Source organism: Arabidopsis lyrata, assembly GCF_000004255.2.
Source record: "Arabidopsis lyrata subsp. lyrata unplaced genomic scaffold ARALYscaffold_6, whole genome shotgun sequence".
NCBI classification, from domain to species: domain Eukaryota; kingdom Viridiplantae; phylum Streptophyta; class Magnoliopsida; order Brassicales; family Brassicaceae; genus Arabidopsis; species Arabidopsis lyrata.
In genome coordinates this window covers 3,661,051-3,683,393 of record NW_003302550.1, presented here as the reverse complement: position 1 = coordinate 3,683,393, position 22,343 = coordinate 3,661,051, and the positions used below count along the sequence as shown (strand labels likewise).

Here is a 22,343-nt window from a genome sequence, read left to right as displayed (position 1 = left end):
CGTCGTTTGAAGGAAATAAAACAGAAACCTTTTTTTTTTTGTTCACAAAAACAGAAACCTAAAACGCTATAAAAATCGTCGCCACCGTTCCGTTTCCTCCTCGTCGATGACGCTCTCCGACGTGAGTCCTCTCCATTTTCCTATTGTTCTTAGCTTAATTGTTTGGTGGGTTTCGATTTTGTTTCGATTCTGTACTTTACTGTTGTTTATGATTCCAAAGATTAGAGGATGTAACTTTTTTCTTATTATCATTCGATTCTTTTCTACTTGATGATGTTTTTATGATTCTCTACTACAGGAATGTTGATTTGTTGATGGAAGCTTCTTTAGAATTGATTTCACAATCTCTGGTAAGTCATTTAAAGCAAACTCCAATAATGTTGAATGGGAACGCTTACTAGGAAATGCTTTGGCTTTGAATTTGATTATGTTTTGATAAGATAAGTTAGGATTCAATTGAATCATTATAGTTATTGACTGAGTGATGTGAACTATAATGATTACAGAGCTAAAGATTCTTGAGTTGGAATTAAGATGCCTCACAGAACAAGGCCATTGAAGGGACTCTTGCTTTTCACTGGAATAAACTTTGTGTTGGTGCAGACCATTACTCCTGTCTATGACTTTGTCTGCTTCTTGCCTTACTGGGAGAGAAGGGTATGTTTTTGATTTTTAACTCTCAAGACTGTAAACACACTTTCTGTTTTTCGTTATGTTCCAATGTCTCCAAGTGTGTAGTTTAACTTGGAGACAATGATCATACTAGTTGCTTGGAGCTAACGATCTTGGCACAGTAGGTTATCTGCATAGGTAGCATGACGTATGCTCTAAGTTTTGACATTGTGAACAAATTGGATCATGTTGCATTACCAAGCACGCGATAACTCTACTGTTATTTATTTTTTGTTTTCCCCCGTTTTCTGGCGTCTCATGTCATTACTGACTAACTTTAGTTTTGTTTGTTTCTCTGTTGTTACATTGAATCTCTACAGAGAGAGCGAATCCGGCAGGAGCGTGAAGCGGTGGCTGCATCCTTACACAGCACAAACTCAACACAGAAAGCTACCCAAGCATCTGTTGGATGATGAACTCTCCTCTACATCTTCCCAATCTCTTAATCAGAATTCCTCTTTGTACTGAGAAGGCATCTTCACATTTCTGCTCTGAGCTTAGATTCATTAGTAGCAAATCTTGAAAGTTTGTGGGTTGTTTTAAAACAGGTGCCTTAATCGTAGCTACTTTCAAAGATTAAAGTGTCTTGGGTTTTTTTTTGTTTCAGGATTCCACCGCCACTTTAGTCATTTATTATTATCATTTTCATGGTTATATAATGTGAAACTAGATGTGATAAAAACTCGCATAATGGTACATAATTAACTTTTAGACGTTCTTATTGTTTGTTTGCGTCGTTTTCTCAATTATTGTGTGTTTAGTTTGCGGATTTATTTTAAAAATTATAATTTTATCTACATATTGTTTTCCTACTCCCACCAGCTTTATTTATTGACAGCAATAATATTTTGCTGAATTTGAAATTGATCAGAGATTGAGTGGGTGACTTTGTCCCTTCTTACTATGGTAAGTTTTTACAATTACAAAAATGTCCTCCTAAATCAATGTTATTTACATTTTAGTTATTTTTTATTTAATTTTTTTTCACCCAAAACTCATTCTCTATATAAAGAAGAAGACTTGGAGATAAATCCCTCGCTCAAACTCTATTTCTTCCTCCTCTAAGAAAAAAAAATCATCTACTTCTCAAGGTTTGTATATATATATATATATATATATATATATATATATATATATATGTTCAACACTTAAGTTATTCATAATTTGTGACTTGTTTTTTTTTTCTTTTTTTTGCAGATGCAAGTGTTTATCAAAACTATCACGGGGGAGACTTACTGTGTCGATGTCGAAAAAACTGACACTATCTCTAAAATGAAAACAAAAATATATAACGCTATGGGTTTGGAACCGGCATACCAATACCTCGTTCACGGCAAGAATGTGCTCGAGGTCCATGGCGGAGCTACGGTGGGTGATTACGGAATCGAAGCTCGCGCCAAGATCCAGTTAACCAAGCGTATGCGTGGTGGATGAGCTCGGGCTAAGTAGACAAATTGCTTTTATTCCTATTTGGTTGAATAAATAACATTATTGTGTAATAATTGCGGTAGCCGATGGTTTATGTTTGTGATTTTAATGTTTCAACTTTCAAATAATAAAGTAAGAAGAGTTTCTTGCCCACGTTTGAAAATCATTTTGCATCAAGCATTCTCTTTCTTTATTAGTCAATATCTCGATGTAATCATCTCGCTCCAATGGTTTCCACAAAGAATCAAATTTAAACAACTCCATTGTTGATTTCTCTAATCTTGAAACGAAAAAAGGCTTACAATGGAAAGCTTGTGTTCTTGGCTTTTGAGTTCCTTTTCTAATCTTGGTTTCTCATTTCCATTTTTCCGAATTTTCGTTGAAGTTGTTGATAAAGTTCCAGTTTTGCTCGTTTCCTTCAACTGTTTACCATTTGTTACCACCTCCAAGATTTCTACATCACTCTCACGTTTGGTTTCTTCAAAATGTTGGTATCTTCTGAGTAATCTCTCTCTCATCAATATTGGAGGTGTAGCTCCAAAACGCTAACCAAGCCCAATCGATATTGAATATATATTCAAAAACTGGCCATAAGAAAAAAGAAATTTGCATTCAATTCATCTAGCATTTCCTCATTGTTTGTATTGAGAGCTCCCCTACATTTCTCCCGTAGTTTCACGATAGCGGAAGCTAAACCTTGAAGGCTTGAAGGCCATGGTTCCTCCCATGTAAAAATGCAGAGAAAGAACCGTGTTTAACAAACCGAACCGGTGAAGATTTCGTTTCGGTTTAAAGGTATGAACTGTTTGTAAAATGTGTTCGATTCTCGGTTTAGATAGGTTTCGAACAATAAACCGATCGGTTTGGACAAATTACTCATTGATTCTTCCCTCCTCTCATCCTCGTGCTTGAGTCACAGATCCGTTTCTCCTCTACTTCGTCTCTCGATTTTGTCTTCACTCAGTTTCAAAGATCGACACTTTCCGGCATCTTGGGTTTTAAAACATTTTTAGTATTGCCGTTGAAGTCGTCTTCTTCGTCGTTCTTGGTGTGAACCGAAACTAAAGTTAGTCTCTTTGCTCCAACACGATGAACGAAGGTGAGAGTTGTTTCTTCTTTTGTTCCTTGTAGAAATTTAGGGTTTTGTTGAGTTTGTCAGTTTGAATTGGGTTGATCATCTATTGTGGATGCTGATTTCCAAAATTGGGACTTTTTTTTTGTTTTTTTTTTCTTTAATGCTTTCGAGGTTTCTCGTCTTACATTGCTGATTTAATAAATTATGAATGCCGACCACTTTTAATTTTCTAGAAACGTTATTGAAATAAGTATGATTCAAGTTTGACCATCGTATTATTTCACTTTGAGCTGCTGAATGGATTTAAATTTCGATTCAGAGATACTCTTTTATGTGAATATTCAGAACTTTGGAAGGAACTGGACTTGTGATAGTTCTATCTGTTTATTGGGTCTAAATTTAGCTATAAGGGGGGTGTTTATGTAAATCGATTATTATCGTGTTAAAATCAAATTTTGTCAATCAAGTGTTGTTTGAATTTATATGTTTCTTTTCTATTGATACTCTCATAGTCTCATTCAAATGTTGTAGAACTTGGCAAATAGACGAAAAAAAAAACCTGGTTGTGCGAAAGGATCTGGTGTGGTCCGTGTGAACCGATCAAGAACAGCAACGAACACTGTGAGCATTCTATTTTTTCAACAAAGATTATTTATTCTGAGCCCTTTGTTTTTAGGGTAGAGTTCAGCTGTTATTCATTCAAATGCTGTACAACTTGGCAAACAGATAATGCTTATTCATCATCAAAGAACAATGGAGTCTGTTTCTAGATGAATTTTATGTTAATTTTTTAAATATTTCTGTAGTTTTGGTATAGAATCAGAGTATATATATTTTGTTTAGAGGATATTTTGTATAGAATAGAGAATTGACATTAGATCATTGATGGAGTATTATCAGAGGAAGTTGGCATGAAAATGTATCTTACAAATATGACATCCAATAACACCATAGTATTGAATGCATGATTTAAATAAAGTATTGAATAACAATAGATTATCCCTAGACATATATCTTATGAAAACCCCATCACTGGTCCTCCGACTCCAAACCCGCGTTCCCTACTAGGGCTAATCATGGGGCTGGCAGTTACAGTTGGCTTCCTCGTTCCACTCAGCTCCACAGGTGAAACAAAACTCGAATTTGCAACTGTGAGGATTTAACAAGACAAAATGATCAAAATCAATATTAATAAACAAATAATAACAAAAGCCATGAAGGCTCGTCTCAAGCATTAGAAAGATTCGGTGCGGTGGTAAAAAATAATCCAGCAATGTCGTTATGCATCATCGTTACAAACTCTATATATTCAATCCTTTCATCCTAAAACAAGAAAAACAAAATAATTTCTGGTCTTATACCATAAAATCTCAAAGGTAGATGATATGTTTGCATTTTATTAAATTAAATTGGGTAAAGAAAAAGAAAAAAAAATTGAATTCTGGTTCTGCACCTAGTGCAAATGCACCTCTTGCACTAGATCAACGACGGCCCTGGTCATGATACACACACACTATATGAAGTAAAAATGCAGAGAAAGAGAGAGTGTACCTGCAGATTATACGGTTGCAACCTCCCTCATGTGCAATCATCATCTTGCAATTTCCGCATCTCTTCCATCCAAGACTCTTAGCCAAAGCTTCGTAACATTCCTCATCCTCAGGAGATGTCTCAATATCCTCTGATTTAACGAATTCAGCACATGTCATACCATAGTGCCATCCTGCTTTGCATTTTCCACAGAAACAAAACCCACACTCCGTGCACTTTCTGGCTCCTGACAGCTCAGCATCAACGAAGAAGGATTTTGTGTATTCAATGAGGTTGGGCTTTGCCATTACATTGTCACATGTGGGACAATATACTCTCTCTGAACCTTTGATCATGCTCGCCTTCTTGTAATTGGTCATAAGATCAAGCTGCTTAGGCTCCAAAAGACCTTCACAATCCTCTCTCTGTAGTTCTGAGTTGCAACCCAAGCTTGGGCAGTTTACTGGTTTCACCAATTCTAGTGCCACTTCGGCTTGTTTCTTAATGCAATCAACGCAGAAGCGGTGGAAACAACCAGGTACCTCAAACTTCTCATCAGATGGAACGTGTTCATAGCATATTGGACAAGTCTCCATGTAGACGTCACCTTCACGCCATCTGATTTGTGAAGCTATAGCAGCTCTGGCATGCTCAAGGACAAAAGTGATGTCCCTGCTCACAGGAAGTGCTTCGCAAAACGAGAATCTGCTCTGAAGAAGAGACACTTCCTTGACAAATGTTGCTATAGTGGACTCGTTTGGTTCAGCTTTACCTGTTACCTGTCACATAGAAAAAGAAAATATAATATGAGACGTAAACCTAGCAAATACACATACTAAAAGTCTACTAATGAAAAAATGTTTTAGGGTTGAGTAGTTACGTATTCTAAGATATTGGAATCATCACATAAGAACGTGACACTTCCCAGATCAAGCTCCAACGCCCAATTCAAAGCATGAATTATGGCAGCCAATTCCGCAACTTGCTGGTGTGTGGACTCTTCACCTCCCAGAACTTTCTTCATCTCAAATAGTCGGTTATCCTCTGGGTCGCAGATGGCCACACCAAACCCACCGATCTGCTTACTCTCATCCCTAACCACCTCTTCACTCACCAAACCCTTGCAATATAACCGAAAGGTCGACACACACATCGTGTAAGGCTTCTCAATTTGGTCGAAATTACATTCCTGGGAGGAGGTGTGGCGTGCTCGAGAGGCGGCGGCGGCGATTGCTTCCTGCATCTATGAATTGAAAAACGCAAGCGTTAAAAGAAGAAAATGGAAAGAAAGGACACCAATGGAATTAGGGCTCAGTGGATCTACGGCCTGAGTTTCGACTAAACTCAGTTTCGAATCAGATCTCCATAAAATAAAAGCAGAAAAAAAAAAAAAAAAAACTAATTTCTTAGGCCAGACAAAATCTAGAAAACAAACTTTCTACTCCAGATCTAAAAAATGCACAAAAATACCTTGAGGAAAGAAGATTTTCCTTTTTTTCGAAAAGGAAATGAAGTTTGAGTGAACGAATTTTATAGAAATCTAAGGCGTTGAATGGTTTTTGGTTTTAGTTTTTTCCAAAATCTATTTTGTAGCCATCGATCTATTTAGTAGCCATTCAAGATTTTGAAAAAACAAGCTTTCCTAAAAAAATATAGGGAATCTAGTTTTTGAGTGTTTTAACAATTTTTTAAAGAAAAGCCAAAATCCATGTTTTTGGAGTTTCTCCTCAAAAACCATCCATCACATTTTTCATTTCTTTTTTAAAAATGTTTTGTAAAGAAAATTATTATCCATTAACATAAAAACCGAAATCTAAAAAAATTATCATTCAAGTTTTTAAGAAACTAAAATCTACACCAAAAACAAAAACCAAGAAAATCAAAAACTAAAAACCAAAAACTAAAATCCAAAATCCAAAAACCATTTTAAAAACTACAAACAAATTTTTTTTTATACATAAACTCAGTTTTTGATTAAAAAAAATTTAGTAATAAAACTTCTCAACTAAAGATGAATCGTAAAAAAAATCCTCAACTATATATTTAGTGCAAAAACCCCTCAAATATGAATATGTTCATGAAAATTCTCATTCGTCTCCAGTGTCATGAAAATTGGACGGACTACAGTTAAATTGAAACTGAAAACCGATATATATACACTTAAACAACATGAATTGTAAACAAAAACAACATCAATTATAAACAAAAACAACAAAATCTTCTTCCATCTGATTATAAATCCTCAAACCTAAATTTTAAAATTCTCAAAGTGAAAAATCTAAATTGATGAACCCTAATTTATCGTAGTAAGATTCTCTCAAGTTTATGTGGTGTAAAAGTCGATTAGGAGAGATTCTGAAAAACGTTACGTTTTAATTTGAATTGAATCCGTCCAATTTTCACGACACTATAGACAGAAGGGAATTTGCATGAACATATTTAAAGTTAAGGGTAGGCCTGGGTATTCGGATTTCGGATCGGATTCAGGTCGGATATATTCAGATTCAGATAATTAGGGTATCTACTATACATTTTTGCAACACTTTTAAGGAATCCAATCGGGTCAAAATTTGTTTAATTTTGACCCGGAAATCTATTAAATTTGACCCGCAAATTTGACATCCGGATCTTGCCTTCTTTGATAGTTTGCTCCTATTTTTATTCACCAAATCTTTCCATATTTGTTGCGACCTACAGTCATGGTTTAAATGATTAAGTTTCTCAATTCAATCTCAGTTAGAGATACAAAATATTTCCAGTTATACCTATAAAGAAGCTCACATTCGTAGCATATCTAATCTTCCCTATTAAAACGCAAGAGTAATTATTCCATTAATCATTTCTTTCTATCAACTAAACCAATCATGGAATGATCTTATCAACTTGGAAATTAGTTAATACCTATAAGATTTTATCTATATTCTCTTAACAATCAACCTAGCATATTCTCTGTTATTCCAGTCATTAAGATCACGAAATATATTCAATCTTTGCTCATCAAGATTTTATAATATTCACCTAAACCTAATGCAATCTACTAATTCAAACTATATAAATAGCTGCTCATTTCCATCGTCTCTATTCACACTCTCTCATTTCCCATTAGCAATATATCAGATAAAATAAAATACTCTACCTTTACCTGCAACAATGGCTTCCTAGTTTGCTCTGTTGAGAGATGTCAGACCATACAAGACATCTTGGCGTGTGCAGGTTAAGGTTCTCCATTCTTGGCGCCAGTATACCAACAACACATGTAAAACCCTTGAGTTGGTCCTCGCTGATTCACAGGTAAAACAACAATATATCAGAGAAACCTCAATTTTATATTTCTATGCATGAGTGTGTTTTAGTACCTAACTCCAAAGTCCAAATCTACTTCATTACTAAAACAGGGTGTCAAGATTCATGCTTCTGTAAAGAAGGATTTGGTTGCTAAATATGTTAACAGCCTACAAGTCAATGAGTGGAAGTTCATTGAACATTTTGCACTTACTCATGCAGCAGGGCAATTCAGACCAACTGGTCATCTATACAAGATGTCCTTTGTCAATGGCACTACTGTGACACGGTCTGACATTGTCTCTGATTCAAGCTACTTAACATTGGCAAGGTTTAGCAGAATATAGAATGGAGATTTAAATCCTTACATGTTGATTGGTATGTGCTTTCTAAAATATACATTCTGACATCTTAAATCATGAATTTATTTTTGTTGTTACTAAATGTACTGTCGTCAACCAAATATAGATGTTCTCAGATGCCAATTGCCGCTTGATCTTATCCAAGCTGTTCTCAGTAGCATCAACAATTCTCTGTGCATTTTCCAAAATTGACAAAATGGGTCAGTTTAAGAGTGTCAATTAGAAAAAGAGCCAAAATAAAGAGACTAAATTGTAGCAGACAGAGATCGAGTGAGAGAGAGACCGGACAAGCGCCGTTGGAAGCCATGTTAATTGGGATCGACGATATCGGAAAGATCTCTGGTCGATTAAAGGTGAATAATCGTTGATCGATAGATCGAGAGAAGAAGTGGTTTTAAGGTTTTGTTTGGTTTAGGTATTGAGCTGAAGAAGACGAGATTAAAGAAGAAGAAGAAGAAGAAGAAGAAGAAGAAGAAGAAGAAGAAGGAGAAATTGCTGTTAGGTTTGGTTTCGCGGAATTGCAGTTGAGTGTGTCTTCACTCTTTCAAAGAGATCAAATCAGGATTAACCGGCCGGTACGTTACCGGATCAAATCAACTAATCCGACCGGTTCTCTTTTTTTTTTTTTGGGCTCAGAAACATTAATGGGCTTGGTTGTCTGCAGCCCAGCATGTAGGAGAGGTTACCTTATTTTGTATTAACATGTTAATTATGTTGTTAAGTTCTTGAATATATCATGCAAACTAATTAATTAAAACATACTAGATCCTGACCCGCACGTACGTGCGGGGTTTCATATTTCAAAAACATTTCTTACAAATTTTCATATAATATAGATTATTTTATTGTTTTTATGATGTATATTTTAGTGTATTAGATTTAGATCCACATGTACAGAGATATTTTTTTTAGAAATTGTTATATAGATTTTAAAAATATAAAATATTTTGTTGTGTTAGTGAACTTTGTAATAATATAGATATTATAAAGTTAGAGTAATGAACGAAATTTAGTTGCGTTAGTGCATAGTTATATTTTAAGATTCGGACCTACACGTACGTGTGAAATTGTATTTAATATAAAATTAAGATATTATTTAGTTGCAAAAGTTAAGTGATGTTACGTTTTTATTTTCTAAACTATTCAAAACATTTCTAACAGTTTGATTACATGTGTTAAATAGGATACATATTCGGTTTAGTTTGGATTATTTCATGTATATTAGCTAGGCGTAACTATTTTGGAACAGGAAACCTATCCCGTCTTGTATATGTCATAAATTTTTCGTCCCATAACCCGTCTCGTATACGTGAAATAAAAATATTACGGTCCCGTATCTGTCATAAATTGTAACTAAAAACGTACGTATAAGGTTATGTGTGTAAACAAATTTATTTTATATAGTGCTCATAACACAAACTCATACCAGTTGAGTATTAAGTTTGATTTTTAATTTATGTTCCCCTGCCATCCCGTCTCGTAATTCTTATTCTCATTTCATTCCATTAAAACCATGTTCCAAATTCTTGTTTGCTTACTTTAAAATACCATAAAATACATACTGTGAGTTTTGCGGATTAATATGTATGATGTTAAAGTTACAAATATTTTAACAAATTTATTAATGTTTCTTTCCTTAGCTAAATTTTGCATATTTTTCTTTTCATTGTTTAATCATAATTAGTTCAATATTTGGACTAAAAATAAAAGTTTTAGATACATCTATAAAAGGGATATGCTATTGCTGCATAATTTGTGTTGAATGCAAAATATATAATTAGTTTACATAATTTCAAAAACTGTGTGCAATATATTATGGATTTATTTAAGAAAGATCTGAGTTGAAAAGAAAAAAATAAAACACAAAATATTTCAAAATTAATATGTACATTCTATTGTTTAGATTTTTTCAAAAATTGCTCTAAACGAAAACCATTATGATAATTACTTAAAATTTATTATTATTTGAGTTTATTTCATAGTAAAAATAAATATTTGTTAATATTTAATATGGTTTTTTAGAAATTATGAAATAAAATTTTGTTTTATATTTCAAAATTTGTAATAAAAATATTATAACAAAACTGAATATTAAAATATTTGCATTTAATTTTTTTACCAAATTTTAAATTCAATCTTAAAATCTTCCTTAAATAATATTTGCATCTAGTTATTATTTAAGGAAGATCTGAGTTGAAAAGAAAAAAATAAAACACAAAATATTTCAAAATTAATATGTACATTCTATTGTTTAGATTTTTTCGAAAATTGCTCTAAACGAAAACCATTATGATAATTACTTAAAATTTATTATTATTTGAGTTTATTTCATAGTAAAAATAAATATTTGTTAATATTTAATATGGTTTTTAGAAATTATGAAATAAAATTTCGTTTTATATTTCAAAATTTGTAATAAAAATATTATAACAAAACTGAATATTAAAATATGGGAGACTCACAAAAATGCCCCTTTTTTAATACCCCTTTTCAAAAATGCCCCCTTTGGCTGTCCATTTTTAAAAATACCCCTTTTTATGTACAAAATGACTAAATTACCCTTCTTTTAATAAAAGATATCACAAATATATAAGGAAATATAACAAAATTAGGTCTACAAAATACAAAATATTTTTTTGCGGGAAAAGTGATCCCACAATTTTTCCCGCCAAAACTCTTGTAAAAACTTGTAAAACCTTTAAAATACCTTGTAAAATTTTCCCGTAAAACGTTTTCCCGCCAAAAAATTTTCCCGCCAAAAATTTTTTTTTGCGGGAAAAGTGATTCCGCAATTTTTTTGGCGTTAATTTTTGGCGGGAAAATTTTTCCCGCCAAAAATTTACAAGGTATTTTAAAGGTTTTTTACAAGGTATTTATAAGGTTTTACAATGTATTTTAAAAGGTTTTACAACGTATTTACAAGGTATTTATAAGATATTATAAGATTTTACAAGCTATTTTATAAGGTTTTTACAAGTTATAAAAAAACCTTATAAAACCTTATAAGTACCTTGTAAAACCTTTTAAAATACATTGTAAAACCTTACAAAACACTTGTAAATACTCTGTAAAACCTTTAAAATACCTTGTAAATTTTTCCCGCCAAAAATTTTCCCGCCAAAAAAATTTCGCAAAAAGAAATTGCGGAATCACTTTTCCCGCAAAAAAATTTTTTTGGCGGGAAAATTTTTTGGCGGGAAAAATTTTTACGGGAAAATTTTACAAGGTTTTTTAAAGGTTTTTACAAGTGTTTTGGCGGGAAAATTGCGGGATCACTTTTCCCGCCAAAAAATATTTTGTATTTTGTGGACCTAATTTTGTTTCAAATAAGGGTAAAATGGTCATTAAAAATTAAAAGAGGGCAAACTTAAAAATGGACTCTCAAAAGGGTCATTTTTGAAAAGGGGTATTGAAAAAGGGGCATTTTTAACAATTTCTCTTAAAATATTTGCATTTAATTTTTTACCAAATTTCAAATTTAATCTTAAAATCCTCCATTGATAAATCTTTTTAAATGATAGTTTTTTTTTAATTTTGAATTAAAATGATATTATTTTTATTTGTATTTTTGATATAGAATAGTCTATTAGGATTGGTTTAGAAAAAATCTTAGTTTTTCAATTCCTATTGGTTAACAATTTTTAAAAAATTAATTTCAAATTTTCGTTTATAATTAATAAGAGAGAGAAAATTAGTTTATTTTTTTTTGGAAATTAATAAGTATTTAAAAGAATTAAACTATTTTTTATTTAAATATATTAATTTTGTGATTACTATTGTACCCTTAATGAAGTTATTTAAAAACACTAAAAACCAATGGCATTTTTTGTAATTCTTTACCCTTTATAAGGTTATTTATTATCCAATGCTTTCCAATTAATAATATAGATTATTATCTCAAACAAACATAATTTCAGAGGAAAAAAATATTTACAGCCATATTTACAAGATCAAAATTTAATTTGTCCTTAATAAAATGAAACTATCGTACAATTTATATTGATTAAAATTACTGTTATCCTTTACATCTTAATAAGTCATATAATACAAGATAATTAAAATCTGAGAATTATATTACCAATGCAAACAGATTGACATTTAACATATAAAAGCCAAATACATATATTCCAAATATCCATCTTACTATAGAAACCAGCTGTATGTTTACACATTATCAAACTTTTTAAAATTTAATAATTTTTAGTTATGTAGTATCAATTAGACGCTTAATATAAAGGGAAATAATTTTTATGTAACACATATGACCCGATTAAAACATAATATAATGGTTAATATCGGAAAACAACATTAAAAATAAAAATCCCAACCATCTTACAGAAATATATATATCACCACAAAAAACAATCAAAATAAAATACAACCAATTATTATTTTCTTATAAATAACAAATAATAAAAATATTCAACCCGCGGTGTACCGCGGGTAACATCCTAGTGAGAGTTCATTATCCGTTCGGATTTTATGATTTTTCGGTTCGGTTTTGGTTCAGATATATTCGGATTCGGATAATTTGGGTAGGAAAATTTGTTATCAGTTCGGATTTTATGAGTCATCGGTTTGGTTTCGGTTCGGATAGATGTCGGATTCGGATCGGTTTTCGGAAAAAAAAAACTAAAAAATTGTTCAATTTAAATAAAAATTAGATTGATCTTACTAAAATTTGGTTAAATTTTGTAAAAATATGTATAATTTTAACAAATATAACTTTTCTTTTTCGAATTCTAGGTTATTTAAGATATTTTTGTTATTTGCTATCAAATTACAACTAAATATAACTAATATTTTTGGAAAAAGTGTTATTATTTAAAAAAGTTGAGTTCGCCCTAATTTCTTTTCTCCCAGGCACGCTTTCCAAAGCCGTCGTTCAGCTTCTCCGATTACTTTTTCCTTCTTCCGGTTGCCGCTTTTCTCTCCCGTTCTTGTCTTCCTCCGAGTTCCTCCTCTGCTCGGTGTGCGTCGCGCCTTTCTCCGGTCTTTGGCCGTGAGCGAAGGCCGACGGAAGCTTACTTGTTCTCGCTGATTTCTCTTCGTGCTCTCCGTCTTTTTTTTTTCGTTTTTTCGTCTCCGTTTCTAGTGCTTCCTCAGTCTCAGTCTCGTGTGTTGAAGATCTAGATTCTCACCTCCGATTAGCTCTTTGCCATGGCAGCCACCGCTGCCTCAGCCACCGCCGGAGCTCTTCCACCGGAACAAACGGAGCCGCCAGATCGCCTTCCCTCCGTTGTCTCTCAGTCCTTGTCTTTAATTCTGGAGCTCATCCTCTTCGAGGACTAATCTCAATTGCTCCTCAGAGTCGAAGAATTAATCTACATACTCTCCTTTAATCCACATACTCTCCTCCTTTTAATGAAAGGACGAAACTACCCCTTTACTAGGTATACGTGGTACAACTGGTATCTTAGTTGTACCTCCTCCTAGTTGTACCACCTCCTAGTTGTACCAGCACCTAGTTGTACCACCTCCTAGTTGTACTAGACCTTAGTTGTACTAAACCTTAGTTGTACCAGACCTTAGTTGTACCACCTAGTTGTACCACCTAGTTGTACCAGTTACAACCCATATAAAAGGATTCGAACCCTGGAGGCGCGCGCGTGCGCATGGAGCTCGCAACCACTGAGCTATTGTATTTTTCGTTGAACACTTACCGATTTAATTGTATTTAAACTTTATCACCCGAAATCAACCCTCATTAAGGGTAATTTTGTCTTTCTACCATTGAGGAGTATTTGAGACAAAATTTGGAGCTTGAGGAGCCCCTGACAATTTGTTCCTCTTCAGAGCGATTGGCTCTCCCGTCTCGCTCTTCTCTACCGGATCTGGCCTCTCGTCGTCAGTGAGTCTTCCTCTCCTCCTTGCAAGGTCGTTCATTACCGTTAGATCTCTGTTTCCCGGTGGTTCTCCTTTTGCAGTTTGGGTTGTAGATCTTGAAGTTCGCTTCTGGCCAACCATTGCCACGACCACTTTTCTCATGACTGCTTGTTTATTCTCTGACACATCCATCTCTCCTCCTCACCCGATTCCCCAGGTTCACTCTTCCTCTCCACCTTCTGATTCTTCTACCTTGGAACGTCATCAGATTTTGGTGGAATTAGTGGCTCGGGTATTGTGGAATGCTGGTTTAGAACTTTCGTTGGCTCTTGTTGCCTTTGGTTCTACATTTGTGCTCTCTTGTGGCATTCATATCGCTTTAATGCGATCCTTTACTACAGTATGCAGATTTTGTTTTGATATCGCTATGTCAATGTTTGCTTTGATGGCGTTTTCTATCCTTTGTTGGCAACTTGGAAAGAGAACTCCTTTTATTTGCAACTTTCTAGTGAATATGGTTCATTTGGACTTCCATAGTCCTCATTTCTTCTTGAAGGAGTTTACTATCCTCCCAAATACTTCACTTTTGTTTAGTGGTATTGTTATAGGGAGCTTTGTGTTGAAGACCTTTTTATTTGGAGTTGAAGCGAGGATGTCAATCTTCCCTCATTTGGACTCAACGAGGTTAGTTATTGAAGTTGGTTTGCTCTTGGATTGGGATTTGACTCTCTCGGATCACTTTAATAGTGACTCCGTTTTACCTTGTATTGAGGTCCCTGTTAGACTTGTTCTAATATGGTATGTTACTAAGGGCTTTGTCCCGATCTCTAGCATTGGCAATTATGTTTTTGTCGATGTAATTTGGGAAGTGCAGTCTCTGTTTAGGGCTATGCTTCCTCATTTTGGCACCCATTGCCTCTTTGTTTTCCCAAAAGTCCCTCTTATTTGGAGTGGTTTGGACAATCAAGCGTTTCCGGTATTGCAAGGATCTTCCTCCCGGTTGTTAGCTTCCTCTGCCCTTGTTGCGGAGCTTGTAACCCTTTAGGTTACACTGGATGCAGTCTCTCATGAAGTCTTTTGGATCGTCATGTTTCCATCTCGCTTGGCTTCTTTTGTAAAGCTGTGTCTTGCATTTATCCTTAGTGTATCTTCTTGTGGAGTATTTCTAGGCACTTCTTGCCTTGTTATCTTGTATTTCCCTTTTTTTGGGTTGTAATTCCTCCTCTTCTGAGTGAGTTTGAGACTTAATTTCAATCAAAATTATCAGTTTGACCAAAAAAAAAAAATAACTAATATTTTTGGGTGTTTGACCTGTCATGTTTTATTATGGTAAGTGTTATTTATATTTTAATTATTTTATACTTTTTTTAAGGATAATAAAAACCCCTCAACTAAAGATAAATCGTAAGAAAACCCCTCAATTATATATTTAGTAGAAAAAAACCCTCAACTAGGGCTAAGCATAAAAACCGATCCGAAAAATCCGGAACCGAATCCGAACTGAATAGTCACAAACCTGAATGGATAATGAATTCTCCTATTCGAATTATCCGAACCGAACCGAAAACCGAAAAGATATCCGAAAACTGGAAATAAAATTATATATCCAAAAATATAATTGGTGTGACTGGTGGGAGGATGTACATTTTACCAGATGAAAGAGACAGGGATCGAGTTGGGCTTATGGCCGTTTTGGTAAAAAGGGCCATTTGGGCTTTACGTTTATCCCTGAAATAAAATTCAACTTTGTACCCACTGATAAGTTTGGATACATACGTAAATCAGAAAGACCTTTATTGGTAAGAAGCTAAAGTTTGGTTTATGATGATATTTAGTGACTCGAGTGTTATTTCATTCCAGATGTTATCGGTGTTGTTCAAATTGTTTCTCCTAACAATAGCATTAGACGGAGGAATGACAATGAGTTGATCCCAAAGAGGGATATAACTGTAGCCGATGAGACAAAGAAAACTGTTGTGGTGTCCCTTTGGAATGATCTACCAACTGGCATAGGCCAAGAACTGCTAGACATGGCTGATAAAGTGATAATCACCCTGTTATAGCGATTAAGTCTCTCAAAGCTGGAGATTTTCAAGGTACATTTTGACTTTTATACTAAATTGGCACTTTGTTTAACTTGGCGCTGATGTAAACCTATTTTGCTAGTGTGTTTCATTGTCTACGATCAGTAGAAGCAATGTGGGGACAAATCCTGATTCTACAGAAGCTACAAAGCTTGTTAGTGATAATTGAGTTTAGTCTTATGTTATTCTATATAACATATCATACGTTTCTTGTAAAGTCAATCGGTATGTGTTAACCGTGACTTGTTACGAAAGGGTGTGTGTAAGAGTTGTGACTTGTTGGATAAGACACAACCGTTACAACAGTTATCTACGGTTTTGTTATGTAGAAAACTATATAAGTGCAAGTGTTGTCCTAATGTAAAGTTGTCGAGTAAATAAAACAAGTTTCAGATTCAATAAAGAGTTATTTTTGTTCTTGTCTTCTTTACAAGAGAAGAGACAAATGTCTCTTGCACTGTTTTTCTTCTTTCTCTCAATATTCCAACAAAGCTGACATCTTGGTATGATTCTGAAGGTAAAGAGACATCTATGTCCGCCATGAACTCTGGGATGAGTTCTTCTGCCAATAATTGATCAAGATCCATGTATTCTGACAGAGTTTCCCTTTCTCACATCAATACCAACCCATCTTTAGGCGAGGACATAATTAGTTACATCTTAAGATCTGGGAGACAGAAAAGTTGAGGACATAATTAGCTGCATAGTTGATGAACCCAATAAACTAAAATCAGAGGTAAGAAATCTGAAACCATTTGAAACCTTTAATAACACATTCCTGAATTTCCAGGTTCTGCTGTAAGATGCGATGTTTTGTTGGTTTTCTCTAGGAAGGTGGAGTGAATGAGTTTCAGACAAAGATGAAAGAAGTTATTTGGTCACCTCATCTCTTCCGGATCAGTGTTTCTCAGCAAGAGTATAACAGGGAGAAGAGACAGACGACTACTGTAAGAGGTGTTTCTCCAATTGACTTTACTGCTGAAACAAGATTATTGCTCCAAGACATCTCCAAGAACAAGACATCTTGGTAATTCTAACCTTTAGCATGTTTTGTCTGGCTTTTGTTGACCTAAAGAGTCCCAAAGTTTGTAAGTTTTTCTGCAGTCCGTTTTATTAGTTCATTTCATTAGAGAATTGACTTGTAAATCTTTGTAAGTGTTCCAACAATAAATTCAGAGAGCCAGCCATTTGGAAAAAGTAGAAGCAATTTATTATACAATTGAAGAAAATTGAAAGCTCCAAGGTTTCTACAAAATTTCCTAACAGAAAATAAACTAGCTTAATAATGCAAAGAAATAAACCAAATTCCAACTGGAGAGTCACTGTTACTTAGGCAAAGGTGACCTCAATTTCTGGTAGTTGTGTAGACTTCGGGTGAACAAACCATCAATTCTGATCTTATTGATGAGCCAATAATCATACTCTAGATATGCGCCTTGATTAAACTCTAAATGCAGAAACTGGTATGCTGAACCTAGCAAAAAACATTATTCAACGTGAAGTTTAATGCAACAAATCAATGATGATAGGCAACTAGAGAGTAGAGACGGAAGTTTAAGTCCTACACACAGACCTGAAGATTACGCGAATGTGCTCTTGCAACAAAAACTGTTGGTGTCATGAGACAGTTATTGTTCACAGGAACAATTGTGTCTTTCCATTGACCAATCTCAGGTACATATAGTTTAATGTAATCTAAATATGCGTCTGATGTAATCTCCGCGTATGTCTGCATTCACATTCATTTATATTATATATAATCATATTTTTGATTGTATATGTAATATACACCTTCCCCCTTATTGGTGTCATTGCCAAGATCCAAGAACCCTACATGTTTTTGATAAGTGAGATAGGCTATTAGAAAAAGCAACAACATTATCTTATTTTCTTGAAATAGGCCTTTTTTGGGGGTGGACAGTTCAATTATACTTATTGAGGAGATTCTCTTTTATGCTAAACCATCCAAATTGCTCCATTTATAACTAAATCATTGAAATGTCAGTGCCTCACTTTGATTCAAATTCCATTTTACCATCATCATGTCAGGTATGTCAAAACCTAACTCATTCATAATAATTAATTGAACAAGAAACAACCAATCACTACAAAGTACAAACTAATTTGATATAGAAAAGAAAACACACGAATTTATATCATTTTTAGCATACTTTAAAATCTTATTACAAAGATGAAACCATACGAAATGAAAACATACAATATACACATTTTTTTTCTTTGAAATGCTAAATAAACAATAAACTTTACACACCAACTTTCTGTTGTTCATCATGGTCCATAATCATCAATATGTAGACTTGAATGGCTTGTAGACCTTAAGATCAAGCATCACTCCGGCGATTGATCCAACTCCGGCGACCACCGAGATCACAAGACAAGCAACACTAAGCATCTGTAAACACACCCATCTCGTGCTCCATTTCTCAACTTTCCTCTGCTTAATATACATCTCCACCGGAAAATAAACCGTCAAGGGCCAAAACCCTAACGCCCCTAAGATCCCGACCACATCGTTGAAAAACGGCATCAGCATTGATATCACAGTGGTTGTAACGACAAAGCCACTCCGGTAGACTACCCTGAAAACGTTTGCTTTGTATGGAGACTTAAATCCGGGGATTTTGATTTCAAATTCCTTGCTGAGGAAGTCATTGTCTGGATATCTCTCTGCGACTGATTTTTCAATAAAGGCGAAGATGGGCTGAGCAAAGACTTGGTAAGCTCCGATGAGGTGGACGACAATGGCGGCGTTAGCAATGTCAAGGAGCCAAAACGGGTTGTAGAATCCAAAACCCGTGAGGAGGTTTCCCGGTGCTGCATCTCCAAAAGCGGCATAACCCATTGAGCCACATAGCATGTAGAAGATAGTCGTGACAGCAATGCTAATTTTTGTGGCTTTCTTCATCGTTTTCGATTCCGCTGGTGGGGATCTTACAGTATCCTAAATACACAGAGCAAAAAAAAAACAAAAAGTTAATCGAAAAGCTGAATCTTGTGTGCAAAGAAATGTTCCTTTTTTAACCTCAAAGTTGAATTCTTTTTATGTATGGTTTTTACAAAAATTTGAATCTTTTATTTACCTGAATCTCGATTAGGACAACAGAGTATGAGTAAGCAAAGGCAATGTCTCCAAGTGCTTGGAAGGTTCTCCATATTTTTTGTGTTTGAGTCACTGTTCCGATGCTTATTCCAGTGAGACTTCCTTTGAAAACTCCATTTGCTGAGAGAATTTACATCAAGATTTAGCATTTTTTGCAATTCTCGTAAAGATTATAAGAGTATTTTGTAGTTATTTTTCACCTGCAACTTGAACGATTCCAAGAGCTAGACCAATGGCAGAGTAAGTGAAAGACATTACAGCTGCAACAATGGAGATCCACCAAATCTGATCGAAATCAGGAACCTGAGAGAGCAAGATCTCTGCCACACCAAATGCGATCATGTAAGGATTGCTCGACATGTGACATGGGTCTTTTCCTCCACTCTTGTGGAAGCAGTTCGATCTCTTGATCGCCCTGCATGATCCATTCAAGTTACTCAAATTTTCAAAATCTCCTCTTCGTTTCGTTAATTGTGTGAAGAATGTTTGAAAAAGAAACAAAGAAAAGAACTCACATCATGCTTATAGATGCTGCGATTGTGTATCCGATCGCGATACCAAAGAGATTCAAGTATTGAATTAGCCCACAAATCTTGAACTTGAACCCACCTACAAGAAAACAGAGCATTTCAATACTCAAAACAAAAAGCAGAGCCAAAAACAGAGCAGAACAGAGTGAGAAAACAGAGCAAGGGTACCGAGAATTGATCGAACGGCATCCATGTAAGTGTAGTTTCTCTTGCCAGACACTGCATCGCCGGTTCTGTAGCAATCGCTAAGAAGTGTGGAGGAGTAAAGAGTAACAAAAGAGAACAATAGCATCACCGCAGGGCCAGCGATCCATCCGAGCTGTGCAATTGCCCACGCCAATGACAAAACGCCGGATCCGATCACTGCAGTTATTATATGAGCGCTCGCGGTCCAAACGGTCCCTGAAAAAAACCACGTTTTTGTTTTGCGTTTCAGCATTTATGTTTATAAAACAATGAAAGAAACATAAGTTTGACATGTATATTTGTTATGTTTAAGTCGTGACCGGTTCTTTTGAGGCGGCCATCATCGTCGAAGCATTTAAAAGCTGGTTGTGGAGGGACGACATCGTGGCTGGCCACGTCAAAGACTTGGTGGCCGTGATGGTGGTGGTGACGGTGGTTATTGGCGGCAGCGGTTTCACCCATCTGCGAAATTAGTAAGAAACCAAAATTTGTTTTACTTGTTTATTACGAGAAGTATATTTGGACCGTGGCAGAGCGAATTACAAGATTTTATGACTTTTACAACTTGGTTAAAAGATATAATTCAGTTTTAGATTTTTTTAAAAAGCCAAAATTCTATTTTAAAACTTTTTGTTTCATTCAAATTCAAATGGATGTTTTACAATTTTCTATGCAACTCTAGATATACATGACATGGTAGAAATTTCATTAACAGTGTGTGAAATTACACTAAATATAATTTAATGAAAGAGTGAGAGTATTTGATTGAAATCAGAATCATTTGAATGGAAACTAGTAAAGATATCCATACTAGTTTCATATTATTATTCTCTTAAAGCCGAAAAACCGAAACGAGATTAAACATCTCTTAGTTTATTTTTGAATTTGAAACGGATTTTAAATTTTAATGTTAAAATACAAGTAAAAATAGAGAGAAATGTAGTAATAGTACCTCCTCTTATTGAGCCTTAAGAGAAATAAGACTACTATTACAAAGCTATGAACAAAAAGAAGAAGAGCAAAATAGAACTAAGGAGATGGGTGATGATAGTATTTGCTGCTGCATTTTGATTTGTGTTTGCTCACCTTCTTATATAAGCCCTGAAAAGTGAGGAATATAAACTAATTAACAAAAAATATAGAAATATTTTTGTATGACAATTATGACAATATTTGTTTGTTAGGTATTTTCATTTTTTCTCCACCATCATTAGTGAGAGATGAATAAAAATAAAATAAGGAAGAATCAAATGCTTGTTTCTCCTCCGTACCTTTTGGTTCGACTTAATCACTGAGATATTGGTATAGTATTTATAATTATAAAAATGTTTTAGAACCCATTATTTCTTCAAGTATTTTATAGATGTACAATTTAACAAGGTTACACCAAGTTTAGATATATATAATTAGAAAGAATTTATGCTGCCTAAGTGCTTAAACATAATAATTATATATGTAGAATGTTCATCATGGTGTTCCTCCTGTCCTCCATATAATGTGGAATTCATTGCAAATGCCACGCGTAGTGTTTTGTTCGAAAGTGAAACGAAAAGAAGAAAGATAAATTATGAAAAATTTAGTAGTTTCAAGAATGATACATTTATATATTCATGTACCTTAATATGAATATGAACAAGTATTAGGGATTCAATGGCACAGAACTTTGGGAAAATGTCAGATGAACTGGGAAAAGCGTGAGTTGATGTAATTTTATTTTCCAATACAAAAGAAGCAAATAGCAAAAAGGACCATGGAGCAGGAGTTAGTGTAGGGACTATTAACTTCAAGGTCATTGCATGACATATGCGTTAGAAACCAGAAAGCTTCAGAGATTTAGGGGATTTTTAATTATTTCTTTAATGTGCATGTGCAGTTTGTTTTATCTCTGCTTGAACAAGCATTTGCTTGATTGATTTCATTAATACTATTTATTTCTTGAGCTAAAACCTCATGCTCACGTCTCTCTCTCTCTCTTATCTTGTTGTTTACTTTGTGTCTGCAAAAAACAAGAAGAAAGAGTTGTATTGTAATGCTTAATTACGTTGTTTACACTTGTATGGAAAAGACTATCGATCGCTTTGCATATCATAAATAAACACAGACATGCAACCATTTATCAATTACATGTGCTAATGGACCCAATCCCGTGTGCTTTTTTTCCTTTTTTTTTTTTTTGGCCATTAATATTTTCGGACCTCTCTCTAAAATTAGGGCTTTTTTGGTACTATTAAAAGTTCTCTATCTTGT

At 34.3% G+C, this 22,343-nt stretch overlaps 5 protein-coding genes and 1 long non-coding RNA gene across 12 annotated transcripts; 4 read left to right on the top strand and 2 right to left on the bottom strand.

Moving 5' to 3' along the window:
• The first annotated feature begins 17 nt into the window (after window positions 1–17).
• On the top strand, window positions 18–1,393 carry LOC9309456. Of its 2 annotated transcripts, none has more exons than XM_002873342.2 (4): window positions 18–121; window positions 299–350; window positions 507–657; window positions 993–1,393. In XM_002873342.2, exons 3-4 carry the CDS (start codon window positions 535–537, stop codon window positions 1,083–1,085), a joined length of 216 nt encoding a protein of 71 aa, XP_002873388.1. In that variant the 5' UTR covers window positions 18–121; window positions 299–350; window positions 507–534; the 3' UTR covers window positions 1,086–1,393. The 2 variants fall into 2 exon arrangements, with proteins under 2 accessions (XP_002873388.1, XP_020877314.1); XM_021021655.1 differs by having other exon boundaries at window positions 63–165.
• A 115-nt stretch (window positions 1,394–1,508) lies between these two features.
• LOC9309455 (ubiquitin) lies at window positions 1,509–2,251 on the top strand. Its single transcript, XM_002873341.2, has 2 exons — window positions 1,509–1,763; window positions 1,870–2,251. Exon 2 carries the CDS (start codon window positions 1,870–1,872, stop codon window positions 2,104–2,106), a length of 237 nt encoding a protein of 78 aa, XP_002873387.1. The 5' UTR covers window positions 1,509–1,763; the 3' UTR covers window positions 2,107–2,251.
• A 574-nt stretch (window positions 2,252–2,825) lies between these two features.
• Window positions 2,826–3,989, top strand: LOC110227714. 2 transcript variants are annotated; one of them, XR_002331398.1, is made up of 2 exons: window positions 2,826–3,199; window positions 3,688–3,989. It is a non-coding gene; the product is annotated as an uncharacterized LOC110227714 (long non-coding RNA). The 2 variants fall into 2 exon arrangements; XR_002331397.1 differs by having other exon boundaries at window positions 2,834–3,199; window positions 3,707–3,989.
• Window positions 3,990–4,043: 54 nt separating this feature from the next.
• Window positions 4,044–6,349, bottom strand: LOC110227713. 2 transcript variants are annotated; one of them, XM_021023036.1, is made up of 4 exons: window positions 6,176–6,349; window positions 5,586–5,948; window positions 4,727–5,484; window positions 4,044–4,324 (listed from the first exon to the last, which is right to left on the bottom strand). In XM_021023036.1, the coding sequence occupies exons 2-4, from the start codon at window positions 5,946–5,948 to the stop codon at window positions 4,246–4,248; spliced, it is 1,200 nt and encodes a 399-aa protein (XP_020878695.1). In that variant the 5' UTR covers window positions 6,176–6,349; the 3' UTR covers window positions 4,044–4,245. The 2 variants fall into 2 exon arrangements, with proteins under 2 accessions (XP_020878695.1, XP_020878696.1); XM_021023037.1 differs by lacking the exon at window positions 6,176–6,349 and having other exon boundaries at window positions 5,586–6,123.
• Window positions 6,350–13,169: 6,820 nt separating this feature from the next.
• Window positions 13,170–15,470, top strand: LOC9309454. 3 transcript variants are annotated; one of them, XM_021023753.1, is made up of 3 exons: window positions 13,170–13,624; window positions 14,139–14,392; window positions 14,784–15,470. In XM_021023753.1, the coding sequence occupies exons 1-3, from the start codon at window positions 13,510–13,512 to the stop codon at window positions 14,796–14,798; spliced, it is 384 nt and encodes a 127-aa protein (XP_020879412.1). In that variant the 5' UTR covers window positions 13,170–13,509; the 3' UTR covers window positions 14,799–15,470. The 3 variants fall into 3 exon arrangements, with proteins under 3 accessions (XP_020879412.1, XP_020879411.1, XP_020879410.1); XM_021023752.1 differs by having other exon boundaries at window positions 14,139–14,859; window positions 15,050–15,470; XM_021023751.1 differs by having other exon boundaries at window positions 14,139–15,470.
• Window positions 15,471–18,382: 2,912 nt separating this feature from the next.
• LOC9309453 (amino acid permease 2) lies at window positions 18,383–21,190 on the bottom strand. 2 transcript variants are annotated; one of them, XM_021023102.1, is made up of 7 exons: window positions 21,049–21,190; window positions 20,417–20,558; window positions 20,079–20,312; window positions 19,896–19,989; window positions 19,581–19,795; window positions 19,361–19,500; window positions 18,383–19,221 (listed from the first exon to the last, which is right to left on the bottom strand). In XM_021023102.1, the coding sequence occupies exons 2-7, from the start codon at window positions 20,556–20,558 to the stop codon at window positions 18,565–18,567; spliced, it is 1,482 nt and encodes a 493-aa protein (XP_020878761.1). In that variant the 5' UTR covers window positions 21,049–21,190; the 3' UTR covers window positions 18,383–18,564. The 2 variants fall into 2 exon arrangements, with proteins under 2 accessions (XP_020878761.1, XP_020878762.1); XM_021023103.1 differs by lacking the exon at window positions 21,049–21,190 and having other exon boundaries at window positions 20,417–20,734.
• Between the last annotated feature and the right edge of the window lie 1,153 nt (window positions 21,191–22,343).